This window comes from Lissotriton helveticus, chromosome 9, assembly GCF_964261635.1.
Source record: "Lissotriton helveticus chromosome 9, aLisHel1.1, whole genome shotgun sequence".
In the NCBI taxonomy this organism is placed as follows: domain Eukaryota; kingdom Metazoa; phylum Chordata; class Amphibia; order Caudata; family Salamandridae; genus Lissotriton; species Lissotriton helveticus.
In genome coordinates, this window is record NC_136070.1 from 634,596,165 (window position 1) to 634,609,900 (window position 13,736).

Here is a 13,736-nt window from a genome sequence, read left to right on the forward strand (position 1 = left end):
GGTATGCTTGCTTATATATATATATATATATATATATCCACTCGATCCTCTTGCTGAACGAAGGGACGACAAGCCACACCAGCCAGGTACGATAAAATTTTCTTTATTGGGCACAAAAACAGACGCGTTTCGAGCTCACGGGCTCTTGGTATATATATATATATACTACTATTATAAAGGAAGAACTTTGAACCTCTGAGGCGGGTAAACTCGGGAACCACAGCGCCAATCCACACACCCGATACATCGTTGTAATTGCCAGGGTGTGCAGATGGACATAGGCTATATAAATTAAAAAAATATAAGTTATTTAAAAAATGTACGAGAAAAAAAAAGTAGTCCCATGGAAGTAGCGCCGGCCGCGACGTGCGTGCTGACATCAGGAGCGCGGGGAGGAGCGACGTCCAGGATCGCGAGGAGGAGCGGCGGACATGAGCACGGGGAGGAGCGGCGGACAGGTGGGGAGGAGCGGTGAGGAGCGGCGGACAGGCTGGGAGGAGCGGCGAACAGGCGGGGAGGAGGGGGAGGAGCGGTGAGGAGCGGCGGACCGGTGAACTCAGGAGCGCGGGGAGGTGCGGCGGATGAGGTAAGGCTCCGGGTGACCCACGGACAATGTCGGGGCGGGCGGGGGCCCTATAGCCAAGGTCGGGACGGGCTGCTACTCAGGGGGACCCACGGACAATGTCGGGGCCCTGAAGCCTGATTGCTCCCGGACAAGGTCGGGACGGGCTGCTAGTGTATTTATATTTTGGCCATGGGGGCTGTCACCCTGTGTCCCCCCACAAGAGCAATTGGGTAAGGGTGTCCACACCCTACCCCCTTATAAATTATTTTTCAGAACCTTTCGGGACATCGAGCGGGTATAGGAAGATACTTCCTCTCACTTCAAAAAGAGTTCATGAGCAGTGGAGACGTGGCCCACAGCAGAAAAGAAACTTTTCAGGACCTACTGCATCTCTTCGAAGAAGAAGGGTGGGCCACACTGAATAAATACTTTAGGACTCTCTCAGGGCCGTGTCAAACCAGATTATCTGTCCTTAATGTCCTAAATATTCACAAAATGTTGCTTCATTGAAGTCAATGTGCGAAATTCTTAATCACAGTGGGACTATATTTTTGTACATTATATTTAGGACACAATATTTCGGGTTATGACATTCTGACATGCATTAGGGCTGTTTACATCAGATATTCCTCTGCGTTGAGCAAACGAGCTGTTGTGTCTACAGATGTTCGAAATGACCATGCCATCTATTTCAATATTTTTAATATTTATACTGATTGAAATTGTATGCCTGTATTTGGCTTGAATGTACAGATTCTCAGACAGTAGCACAACCTTTAGATTGGGGACTGTGGGGAACATCCACATGTCCTCCATTAGCTGTCATTTATTAGATTAAGTTTGTCTGATTATTCCATTGCTGGTCGAATTTTCTGGTTTAGGTCTAGTCTGGTGATTTTCAAAAGGGATTAGAAATCAATATCCATGGTTCTTGCACATTCATTTTATTTTTGGGAAGATAGTGGCCTAATTATTTTGTCGCATCTAGCTGGAATGTTGAATGAATATACATTTTCTGGTGGAAATAGCAGGAATTCATATCCGTAAGCTGCTGAACTTGTTCGCCAACTCCAAGAGGGATCCCCGTGCACGTCCCGTGCATTGTTTTCAGAAGTAGCTACAAGACCTCAGATCCGCTCAGGCCTGCAAAATTCTTTGCTTACTCAAATTAACCTTGGAATTTGGCCTACTGTCGGCTCATACTCAACACATGAGTGTTACCTTCGTCACCTGTAAACAATTGGCTCACATGCTCTGGGAGCAGGTAATTGGAGCTTGATATTCTTCCTTGTGTGGGCGTGTGCTTTCCAACCATTGTTCCCAGAGCTGGAAGCTGTGCTATATAAACGCTTTCTAAGGACAGCAACTAACAATTTACCAAGAGCCGGCGTCTCCTCGAAACATCGGGCTGACCGTGGACAGGTATGTGCTTGTGGATCCCAATCTTCTTTGGCGAGGCTGTCTTTATCTGTGGTTGAGAATCATTTTGGAAACTTGCCTGGGATTGACTATTCCTTTGCTGGAGGGAGACCAATCTATCTTTCACCACTGGCAGAAAATTTACTTCAATTGGATGATGCCCTTAAGCTCTGGGTATTCACTGGCAGAAGGGCAATGACAAATATAGCTTTACTTTGGGATTTCAAAACCTATGCAAAAATTGATCACTAAGATTTTGAACAGCAGTAAAAAAGTATTTCTGTATGTTTTTGTATTTAGGAAGATGTTTGTTATAAAGGGATTCACACACTTTAAATTGCTACTTTAGGAGGGCCAGTGACAGGTCTGTTCTGATATGTCTTTGGTAACTGACCCTTAAAACCGTCAATGGTGTAGAGGGCTAGATAATATGTGGTCAGTATAACTGAAACATACAGTGATTGGTGGCCTTAAGACACACTTTAGACCATCCCAAGAGATCATCTTATCACTAGTGGGGTGGAAATGGACTTACAATCACTGCAAATTAAAGACCCTAGGATACATAATTGCCTGATCAAGGGATGCAAGTCTGTTGTATTTTTTGCGCTATGCAATCCGAAGTCAGTATTTTGTGTTTGGAGCCCTGTGTTTATTGACAATGCAATCTTTAGGGGTCAGACACTATACTGCCTTGTGTTTAAATGTCTTATTTGACTTGAGACGTACCAGGCTGTGGTTTCTAGTTAGGGGAAAAAATTGCACAGCATCTTCCGAAATAATCAAGTTTTTTATACTAATTGGTATTTTTAGATAAAATCTGCAATTGTAGCTTCTCTAATTTGTGCTCTTGCCTGATCTTAACGAGCCCATTTCTTTTAAACCTGTTTTGGACCCGGGAAGCTTGGCAGCTATGGGTAGTGGGACTTAATGTCAAAATGTCAGCGTATACATCATCGAGCCAGCTTCATGAAGAGAAGGGGAAGAATTAAAGGGATGGATGGAAGGGAAAAGTGTAGGGCAACCTAAAGAAAAAAGTGCCATTGAGCAGATGAGGGAAAGAGGGGAGGTAGGGGTTAAAGGAAAAGACGGTGGCCTGGAAAAACAAAACAAAAGGAAAATGAAGATCTCAAAGAAGGGACAACTTCTTGGGTACCAAGATTGCTCAAATAATTTAGTCACTATGCTATTCAGTCATTGGTGTTCTCTGTGGAGCCCCACTGCTTATGGGAACTAGTCTCATGACAGTGGAAACCTCATGATTGATATTTCCTGAGCGCACTGTGTTCTCAGATGAACTATCCCACCACTACAAAAATATCCCAATTAGATCTTCTTCACGTTTTAAGTCTGAGAACTCAGAACGTCTGCAAGTTTGACATACCAATATGTTTGGAATTTTTACAGAGATCAACTTCTTGAAAACGACCAGGCACTCTGTTGAAAAAGAAGTCTCTCCTGAGCTGCATCGAACACCCCAAATTAAATTAGTGAGAGCAAAAGAAGGGAACCATGACTCAAGACAGAGCGCAGCAAGAGTGCCAGGTATGTACCAGATTATTTTCTTTCTAAAAAAAAAAAAAGGGCTAACATTTGAAAGAAAATACTGGACAATAGCAGGAAATTTGATTGCGTGTTTGGCCATGTAAAAGGAAAAAAGGGTAAAGCTGTACTTTCGAGCATGTCGCTCTCTATGCTTATTCAATTTTTACAAATTTAGTGACTTGTCAAAGAAGTACACCAATGATCTTCAAATGTTTTATATATTTTAAGTACTTAAAATCACAGACATAGTACTGCCTAGAAATGTCAGAATGTGGAGTTCTTGGGTAGAGGGATCATATAAATATCAAACTGCAGCCACAATCTACCACATCTATGCTGAATCCCTGTCTGTTTCCTTTAGGAACCATCGGTCAACCAGCTATTGTGCTGCGCATCAAAATGTGCGAGTAAGTATTTCCTTATGTTCATTTGACAGTGTTTTGCTTGATGCTAGATCAGAAGGACAGAGAAGACAGCACCAGAGATTATCAATCCTGTGTTGTCTTCTGGGATCAAATTCTACAACAGCCCGGTAGACTTCTCGGGGCGCATTGATATTTGCACCGTGTTAAAGGTTTGCGTAGCAGTGATGCCCACCAGGGGACGAATTGGGAGCTCATTTTTTTCCTCGCTTAAAATTTTGACCTCAGTCAATGGGTTTCCACTAGGCTGGGTGACATTTTCAAAGTACGCTTGGGAAATTTCCTCAAATGTGTGATATGCAAATTCTCAAAGCATAATGAAATTTCCCATTGTCCAATTTTCCCAGGCGACACTAGTTTGCTCAGAAAACCTCTTGCTGAGACACATTTTCTGTTCGAACCAGTCTCCTACTGGAATCCCACAATACATTTTTTTAATGAGAGGTGCCCAGTCCCTTAAAGAAGTCAAGCAAGAAATTATCAAACCACATTTGGCTTATAAAGTCTAATTTTGCAGAATTTCGTTAGATGTGCATGGACTTATGCAGTTTTCCCATCCCAACTACGGATGGGAAGAATGCTCAATCGCCATGTTTGCCACATCCCTGGCTTCCTGGGAGTGTGAGTTTTGAGTACCACCTGCTTTTGCTTCGCATGATTGTACTATTTAATTTTTCATTTACAATAGAAGAGCAAAACTACAAGTACCATAATGCAAAGAGTTAACACAACAAGAATAACTACTGGTGGGGTACAGTGACTACATGAGAGCCCTTTCTTTGTGTAAGCTGCCAGCAGAGATGGCCAGTGCTGTTGAAACTAGTCAGTGGTCCCCTAAGGGTTCATTAGAAGATCAGAAGCTTCACTCCTAGACTGTCCTGGGGTTGTCTATTTGGCAATAGTCTCACCCACTTGGTACCAGGTCGTTGAAGTTGCTAATGGGAACATTTAAGGTTTCAGCAACTGTGCCCGTAGGTTGCTCGAGTTCATCAAGACATGAGGAAGAAATCATAGGACGCAGTTGAATGGAGGGTCCTTTGGGCCACCATCTGGTGCGCAAGGCCATTGGCAGGTCAGGCCATCTGCGGCCACAGACCAAGCTGGTCCTATCTAATAAAAGGCATTGGTAAAGCCAATACATCTGGTGAGCACTACGTATAGCTCTGTGGAGAGATACCCAGGGAAAGTCACCAAGCAAAAGGCAACCTACAGCAAAGAGGGGGCTGGAACAGTCCAGCTAATAGGGCCGCGAACCTCCAGTGTGAGACCCCTGCCAGAGCTGGAGAAGCTGCTTCGGGTACTGACAGATCTGCACTGTGTGTACAATAAGCAACTACTCACCTAGCCTCTACACAAAGGTATCGCCACCATGTAACCATCCTCAAAATGGCATGCATTGATCAACACGAGTACTTGGAACACACTGCCAAAGCTGGAGCTAGATGCTAAAAGGGTGGTCTGCTAAGGGGGGGCTCATTCTGCCTTTGTAACCTTGCTGAAAATGTATTTTTATGTTTCAGAAATTTTGATGGGCCTCATTTCACTGGTCTGGATAGCGCTGGCCATTGCTGAAATCGTCATAGGTAAGAAAAGACAAATGCGCACCCTTGCCTTTGGTTTATTCTTAATATAGGTCGCAGTCTTTACCGTCCTACCCTCTCTGATGACCTTAAGTTTTGGGATATACTAAGGAAGTGAACATTCGTTTTATTTATGAAGTTAAGGAAATGTATTTTTGTCTTCTAATTGTGTAGCAAATGGGCAAACTTTGTAATATAGTGGGTTCATGCTCTTTGACCTACGCATTTTGTTTTAGATTTGGACACTGGCTTTATACAGACCTCCTGCCACAGTCAGGCAACTCAAAAGACTCCTAAAGCAGCCCCTCTAGGACACATGGGTGACACACGGGATCACCTCTCTCAAAACCTTATTTGCCAGAGTTCCTCTGTGCCCGTAGTCCTGTGTCCCCAGTCTCAAAAGCAGCACTACAGGTACCAAAATGCACTGGGACAGTAGGCTGAAAAAACAGGTTGCGCTAAGGGTTTTAGGCCTACATCGCCCAAGGTAAAATCGCGCGTGCAACAGAGATATTCTCTTTGGAATGGCTGTGGAGCTGGCTGTCTCGGGTCAATGCTCGTGAGCTCTTGCTGCGTCACGCTGCCCCACTCCCCTGGGCCTCGGAATGACTGGGAGTTCCCTCGCGCGTTCTACATACCGCGCTGGCGCGTCGAGGTTTGTTTTTTTGCCCTCAATACGAATGGCGCGTGGCGGAGAATCCTCCCTCACGATAGCGTGCCTATTTTGCATAATTTGGGTGATGTTTATGTTAAACTGAACTGCCGGATCGAGATTCCAAGAAAATATGACGAGTAGATTTTGGGACATCACTGGATGATGATTAAGAGAGTGTTAGTGTTGACAGTCGCCAATTGGCAAGCAGGACATCTTGTTCATTCCAGAGCCTCGGCAGTGTCCCACATATCTGTGTCGCAATTCCACAGTAATCACGATAATTATATACTGCAGGTGACGCATCGTGTATAGAGTCGTGGAGTATGACTCCTATGGGTCGCTTCAGGATGCTCTGGGACGCCTCCCTTTCCTTGAAGTGACACCCTACTCCCCACAATCACAACAAATATTCCCTCTGGGCTTCAGTGGGGACATTAATGAGTCCTACATAAACAGAAACGTTGACAAAACCAGTGGGTCTGGCCTTTATATAGTAGAGGCACTACATAGAGAGACTAATGTAACCAACCACTGATAACTGCAAAAGCCAGCACCAGAAAGAGGTGAAGAGAACAAGAAGCCAGTGATACAGAGGCTTAGACTTCTGGTTCTAGAAAGACAGCCCAAGCCAAGCTAGGGAGAGCCCAGTGCTCCAGGTCAGCGGGCACAGGCTTGCGTGTGCCATGTATTTGTGGTACATGCTATGGGTCTACATCCTAGGTAGTTTGATAATAAACACTAGAACTAAAAATCCCAGAATGCAGTTGAATGGAAAAAAAAAACATAAAAGGGGGCAGACAGTTTAACCTGTTGGCATCTTCCAGCAAGCATTGGCAAAGCCAATAGAGCTGGCTTTAATGTGATAATACATGAAAACCCATTCATGAAAAATGTACATGTATGCATGGAGGTGTGTGTATGCGTTAGCACCAGGCCATCTTCATTTTATTCGGTTCTATCTTTGAGCTCATGTCTCAGCTTCTGCACTATTCAGGAATTTCTACCAAGACAATCCCGAGCATTGAAAACATTCAATTATGCTATATTGAAGACCATTATTTACACCCCATAGTATACCCCTCACTCTAAATACCAGAATTAAATATGGAAAGACTTATGGGTAAAGATAAATGTTAAAAACGGTGTAGTTTGTAGATGTATTGCTATTATCAGTTATTATTAGTGCAGTTGGGTCAGTGTTTGTTACAAACATAAGTCAGCTAACAAACACGTATTTGTTGTATTTGTCCTCCAGTACATCTTGGCAGATCTGATCTGCCTGAATTTACCTGTGTAAAGTTATATGTTGGCCATAAAACTCACAGTTCCTGTATATTTTGTAACAGGAGATAAAGCACATTTAGAAGTCAACATTTCACTCCTGATGAGGGCTTTAACAGTGCCAGGGTGTGCGGATAGTTTTAGACATTTCACAGAAGCCAAAACTATACTTTAGAGTAACCCTGACAAACACATAGAGGCAATTTAGTGCACTTGAGCTCTGTGTAAAAAAAGTGTCCCTTCTATGATGATTGATTGGGGGGGCATGTCAGACTTTGGCTTTTGGAGTCAGCAAATACCAAGTACTTGGTATGGAAAGATTAAAATGCAAGTACCCTTTTTAGAAGAGTAGCTCCGGGCCCTCCATCTATATGACTGATGAACCCCCACCCCGATAACAAGGCGACCCCCTTGATATTGCTTGATGGACGGAGAGGATAGGACCCGCGCCATTCCTATTTAAACAGTGCTTCCTCCCTACTGGTGAACCCCCCCCCCCCCTTCCTCCCGCAGGTTTCCTTGCAAGCCCCCGCTTACGCAGCACCCTAGAGAACTTCCTTCATCCCCACCCAAATTTTAGGTTATCCCCATTGCACCTTTTCTTTTACCTACTTGGAGGGTCCCCGCTGGCCCCCCGGATCCCTTGTTAATTTACTGTTCGGTAGGATTAGCCTGACCCTAGATGACACTCCCCCACAGACTCTGAAGGACTGATCTCCCAAGGGGACCTGGCATACTTTATCGACCCGGCTCATATATAATCACCCTATTTCCAGCATACATGGAGCCTCTTCCCTTTAGTTTTGTAGACTGTTGATTATCAACTATCTCAGAATCCCCCTTGGGCCAAATCTCGTCCCCCACCTGGCCTCTTCCACCGCTAACCGACTGTTCTATGCGCCCTGGGGAGAGACTGCTGCTGTCACCTATGCTACTCCACTGCAATTGTAGGCCACTGATTGATTATGTACTGACACTGAGATCTAGCTCCTATTGTCATGTTTCTGATCTGTTCTGTACCGCTTGTAAAAGTCCAATGAACATATTCTGAGTTAACAAGTAGCTGCTTTACCACTGAAAGACACGCCCCCGACAGCTATATTTGTATAGCTCAAAACCAACGAAAGGGCAGCGGATCATGCAGGAGTAGCATCCACAGCCGTGAAATCCTCTTACTCTGACAATTACAGTCGAACTCCCTCCACTGAGAAATGTTGGTACTCTGGCCTTGAACGTCCTCTCCTCGTCTAGGCAGAGAGCACTTTAAATCTTGCACAAGTTTTTATATTTAAATGCAGCATTTCCATATGAAGCATTTGTACCAGGAACACTGTTATGTATTTCTAGAAAATGCCTCTGTAGGTTGCTAGCCCATCTGCTCAAGGGTTGTATTATCTTGCAGCTCAGACTCCCACAGCATTAAATATTGCACCATCATTGCAGTGCTTGGGCATTTCACTGTTTATACACTGCAGTGGAACTCTTTAAGAAGAATAACACAACTGCTTCTCAGTCAAATGCATTTAGAGAAGATCAACGTAGGGAAGAGCGAAAGGCTTTTTTTTCGATATTGATTTTTCATTATTTTCAGTGATCGCACGTGATCGTGCAGACAGCAAAAGCATTTTCTAAGAATACCTAAGAAAGGCATACATTTACGAACCATTTTTACGGCCGCAAACAAGAGATCCTCCCGTTTGCGACCGCAAAAAAGGGTAATGGCATGTACAAATGCTATTTTGCGAGTCACTGATTCGCAAAATAGCATTTGAAACTCTTGCTATTAGGAAGGGGCGCCCCTTCCTAATAGCGAGTCACCATGCCATGTACTTTTGTTTTGCGGCCGCATTTACGGCCGCAACACACTCGCAGGGACCACTGCCTGCCCTTAAAAAAATGAAACTAAAAAGTTTCATTTTTCTTTTTTTAAATGTATCCCATTTTCCTTTAAGGAAAACGGGCTGCATTTAAAGAAAACAAACTGCTTCATTAAAAAAGCAGTCACAGACATGGTGGTTCGCTGACCCCAGCAGGCTACCATCCATGTGAGTGCTAGCCATTCCAAATGGGGTCCCAAAATGCGCCTACCTCATTAATATTAATGAGGCATACAATTGGCTATCCCATTAGGAATTGCAAACAGTGTCTGAGACACTGTTGTGCATCCCCATTTGCGAGTGGCAAATTGTGAGTCTCATATTGGTGGGTCGTACATCTGGCCCAGAGTTCTATATCTTGCTAGAATAGTAGATTCATTTATATTGCCGGACTCAATTATACATATAAGGGTCTTAACTTCTGTTTGTGCTGATAATCAACATAGGACTCTTACAAGTATGCTACATCAGTGTGTTTTTTTCTCCACTCACAGGTTCTGTGTATTTGAACCAATGTCCGAATCAATACCACATCCCCATCTATCTCATCGTCAATGGAGTCACCGTGATCCTTATCTCCATCCTGTCCATGGTTGCTGGATTCAGGCCCAACAAATGTGTGATGTGTTTGCTGGCACTGCTGAGCCTCTTTTGGTTTGCTTGGCTGATCACAGGTAAACAATTATATCTTGTGTGATCAAGTGGAATGAAAGTTAACATTGAACTTCTCTATAAACTGGGTCAAATGTTAAGGGGCTGATTTAGAGTTTTGCTTGTGTAATATCTATGCGCTTGTGTAGCAGATTAGGGTTCTCGTCAGGCTTCTGGTGCAAATTCTACCATAGTGGTTGAGGTTTCACCATCAAAATGGATACCACATGGTGATCGAGGTGGGGGAATCTTTGGCAGAAATTCTACCAATTCTTTTATAGGATGATTGAATGTGAACATTAAAAATGTACCTCCAATATGGCTCTAGACTGGATATGTGGCCTAGTGGCTAGACAAGCAATTTAGCCTCATCTCAACATCTGCAATATCGGGCTCACAATTACTCTGTCCGGTTCTCATGTAAAGCGTTTTGATGGCATTGGACCAAGTGCATGCTCTATAAAAACTGCAAAAATAAATAATTAAATATACAGTGTGTCCATCACCCAATGGTGTGGGGTTTCCCAACTTGTTAAGGACAGTGACCACATCTTTTCATGAAGTCTGCCACTCTGGCTGTGGTGCTTCCGACAGTGCTCACTTCTAGAACTGTGAGTAAGGAAGCTCAACTTGTCAAATCTTTTGGATACATTTAGCCTCAACCCATTATTATTAGTTCAACAAGGTTTACTTCTTACTCTATTTTGCCCTCTCCGCCATTCCCAGAGGTGAGATGGATCTCCTGTTAATTGAAATGCATAAGATGTTGAATTTTATCAACACATGGTAAGACATAACTGTGCTCTCTGTAAAGCATGATGCCATCCAACTGTACCATGTATCAATGTAGGGTTGGCACTCTGCATCCTACATCACTTGCAGAGTAAAATCGAAGAAATAATACATAGGCTGGTAACCTATGCGGCAGATGAAGCCTTCTGCGGCCTTCTCTCTCACGGTTGGCACTGCCTGACCATTCCCTCTGTGGTTACTTTTGAGTGGAGGCATGGCATGTAGGGGCATTGGGTGAACCTAAAATGCTATAGAGAAGAATCTGGTGAGGCAACCTCAAAGCACAAATTAATTCGTGTCCATCCTCCTAATCTTTTTTCCTGTCTCCCCTTTGTTCCCGCAGGTAGCGTTTGGACCTTCCCCCTTTACCCCAACTATGCTCCTTGCAACAGAGTCGTGTACCTGTTTACATTCTCCATCCTCATCATCCAGTGGATTATCCTGGCTCTCTCTCTCCCAATGGTTATTATCAAACTTTTCTCCATGTGTTCTTCTTGTTCCTCTTGCTCCATTTGCTCCCGCTGCCCTTCCTGCTGCTGCTGCTCCTTCCTAACTAAATACTAAGGAGACTGGACATGGACTAGCCTCCACAACAGCTGGAAAGAGAAGCCCAAAAAGCCATTGACCGAAGAAAGACACAACTATTTGGCCAAAGCAAGCATACCCATGGCATGACTTTATTCTCCCTGAGTGGACCATTTCTTTTAATAGAGGTTCTTCCCACCAAAATGCCAGGCAATGAGTTGATTAGTAACCTGCCCACTTGTAAGTAAAGGTGGCCCATGCTAGTTCTCCTGATGGCCAAAGACACCAATCCAGTTCTGAACCTAAACGAAGTCAAGAATCACATCGAATCATCGCACATAGATGTCAATTTTAAACCGAAGGCTCTGACGACAGAATGATCAAACTCCATTCTTAGGAGGAAGCAGCCGCAGTTGTTATTTTATTTATTTATTTAATGAAGAAAATTTCAGCCACCACATGCCGCATGCATGTTTTTGAAGACTAAGATGTAGACATAGTGCACAACAATAGAACGTAATCTTTCCTTCTGTATAAAGTTGGGTGGGATAGCCGGCACGTTTGTGACGGAGTAGCCATTCGACAAACTCCAAATCAGGCGCTTAGTTCGCTGATGATGAAAGCCCAGACTGTCTCTTTCAGAAAAAGTAAATGAAGTATTCCTGAAGGTATGACGGCTGAAGGGTCATCAATTTCCAATTCCATTGGCCACATTTGCTTTTCTGTGCTCAGACAACTGTGAAAAATAAATGGCAGCTGGCTAGCAAGAGACAATGTTTACCACTTTGATCACCAGTCCTGGTGGTCCAGTGCCCTCTCTGAAACCCCTGTTTCTAATTTAACTGAGTCCTAAATTGATGGAAACTGAGCAGGATAATTTGGAGCAATATGTGGTGTCTTCCGAATGACCAAAATGGTGGCAGAACTCTTGAGATCACTAATTTTATCATGGTTTTTACAAAAAGGTGATAAGATTGATGTGACCAATACATCTGTTTTCAAAAGTTTAACATGCTTGAATTACAAACATTCTGATTCCAAATATGGGAGATTCTTGTTCGAAATTAACAAAATCTATTATGTTATGTCTAAATTTAGGAGTTGAAATACAGATTTTATGATTTCGAGGCTTAAGCTATACCACAGCGCACTTTATCGAGGGCACGGTGGAACACAATGCCTATCACAAAATGTTTTACTAGCATCCAGCAGTCAGACATATTCGAAAGTTCACAATAAAGAAACACAAAATTGACCTTTCCAGAACCCAAAAGAGTTTATGGGCAGAAAATAAAAGTACATGGATGCTGCAGGCGAACTGTAGAGAATGCTTTGGTTCAAATGAAGAAACAAATGTCTTTGTCTTTCCTTGAGCACATGCAAATGTTTAATGTATAAATTAAGGATTATACAACATGAGTAGATTATACACATTTGGAGACGGGTATCTTTATGTAATTATATACAGATAGAGAGATGACAACTCTTATTTATTTCTTATGGATCCTAGTATTATTATTATTATTACCGACTATTATTATTTTCCCTTGTCTCTCTCTATTTTTTAGAGTTAACACTGTGACTACTTTACCTGTTTTCCATATTGATGAGTGATTTGTAATGCTTCAGTATTGTCAAAATCATTTTGAAATGTCCTTAATAAATCACTTTGACTGGATTTGTGGTATTCTGGGATCTGTTTTGGCTTATTCTCTTGATGCAATATTTTGTTACACAGCACTTACACTGCACAGCATCCGCCATCTTCGCAAGGAGACCCCGAACTGGCAGTGTGAGAGTTCTTATCTGCCATGCAGTGCTTTAAATGAAAAAATAGAAGTGCAGGCACTCTGTAACAGAGAACCTGCTTTTTTCTCTCCAATTAAAAGTATCACATTTCTCTCGAGAAGTGCCAGTACTCTCCCAATCAAAATGAAAAAGTCCCGGTACTCAGTACCCGACAGTACCGCCCCATTTAAAGCACTGCTGCTATGAGTTCCACTATGGTAGAAGCCACATTGAGGGGGTTTAGTCTTGCAACCTTTGGGTACCTCTGCAGTGCTTGCCCAGCATCAGGCTCAGGAATTGCAGTTTTCAGATACAGGTATCTTTCTATGCGACTAGCCATGTTTAACTGGCCCTGGCCATGTAGCCACGCCCATTCCTCTCACCGAAAGGGCACTTGTCCATGTCTCCATACTATGGTGCCTGTGCCCCATCTTCCTGTTTCAGTGTTGATAACGTATTGAAATATAAGGTCAAAATATTGAATGCCAAAATATTTAACCCCTAATACCAGAAACGAGCAAAATATCAAGAAGACATACCTAATACTCATTCTTGAGGTGGGTGTTATGTCTGGATTAGGAAGGGAACACAATGGGTTTTACCTGAGAAGCAACATAAAAGCATTAGCAAAGACAG

General features: G+C 43.2%; 1 protein-coding gene across 1 annotated transcript; it reads left to right on the forward strand.

Annotated features, from left to right (window-relative positions):
- Window positions 1–1,932: 1,932 nt before the first annotated feature.
- Window positions 1,933–12,990, forward strand: LOC144781720 (transmembrane protein 272-like). The gene is made up of 6 exons (XM_078660696.1): window positions 1,933–1,987; window positions 3,392–3,529; window positions 3,891–3,936; window positions 5,472–5,534; window positions 9,839–10,018; window positions 11,131–12,990. Exons 2-6 carry the CDS (start codon window positions 3,497–3,499, stop codon window positions 11,349–11,351), a joined length of 543 nt encoding a protein of 180 aa, XP_078516822.1. The 5' UTR covers window positions 1,933–1,987; window positions 3,392–3,496; the 3' UTR covers window positions 11,352–12,990.
- Window positions 12,991–13,736: the final 746 nt, after the last annotated feature.

Bases quoted from the DNA above. Each gene is read 5' to 3' on its own strand.
- LOC144781720 (XM_078660696.1), top strand. From the start codon at position 3,497: ATGACTCAAGACAGAGCGCAGCAAGAGTGCCAG. The intron at 3,937-5,471 runs GTAAGTATTTCC...TTTATGTTTCAG, and splicing joins CTGCGCATCAAAATGTGCGA to AAATTTTGATGGGCCTCATT. The intron at 10,019-11,130 runs GTAAACAATTAT...TTGTTCCCGCAG, and splicing joins GTTTGCTTGGCTGATCACAG to GTAGCGTTTGGACCTTCCCC.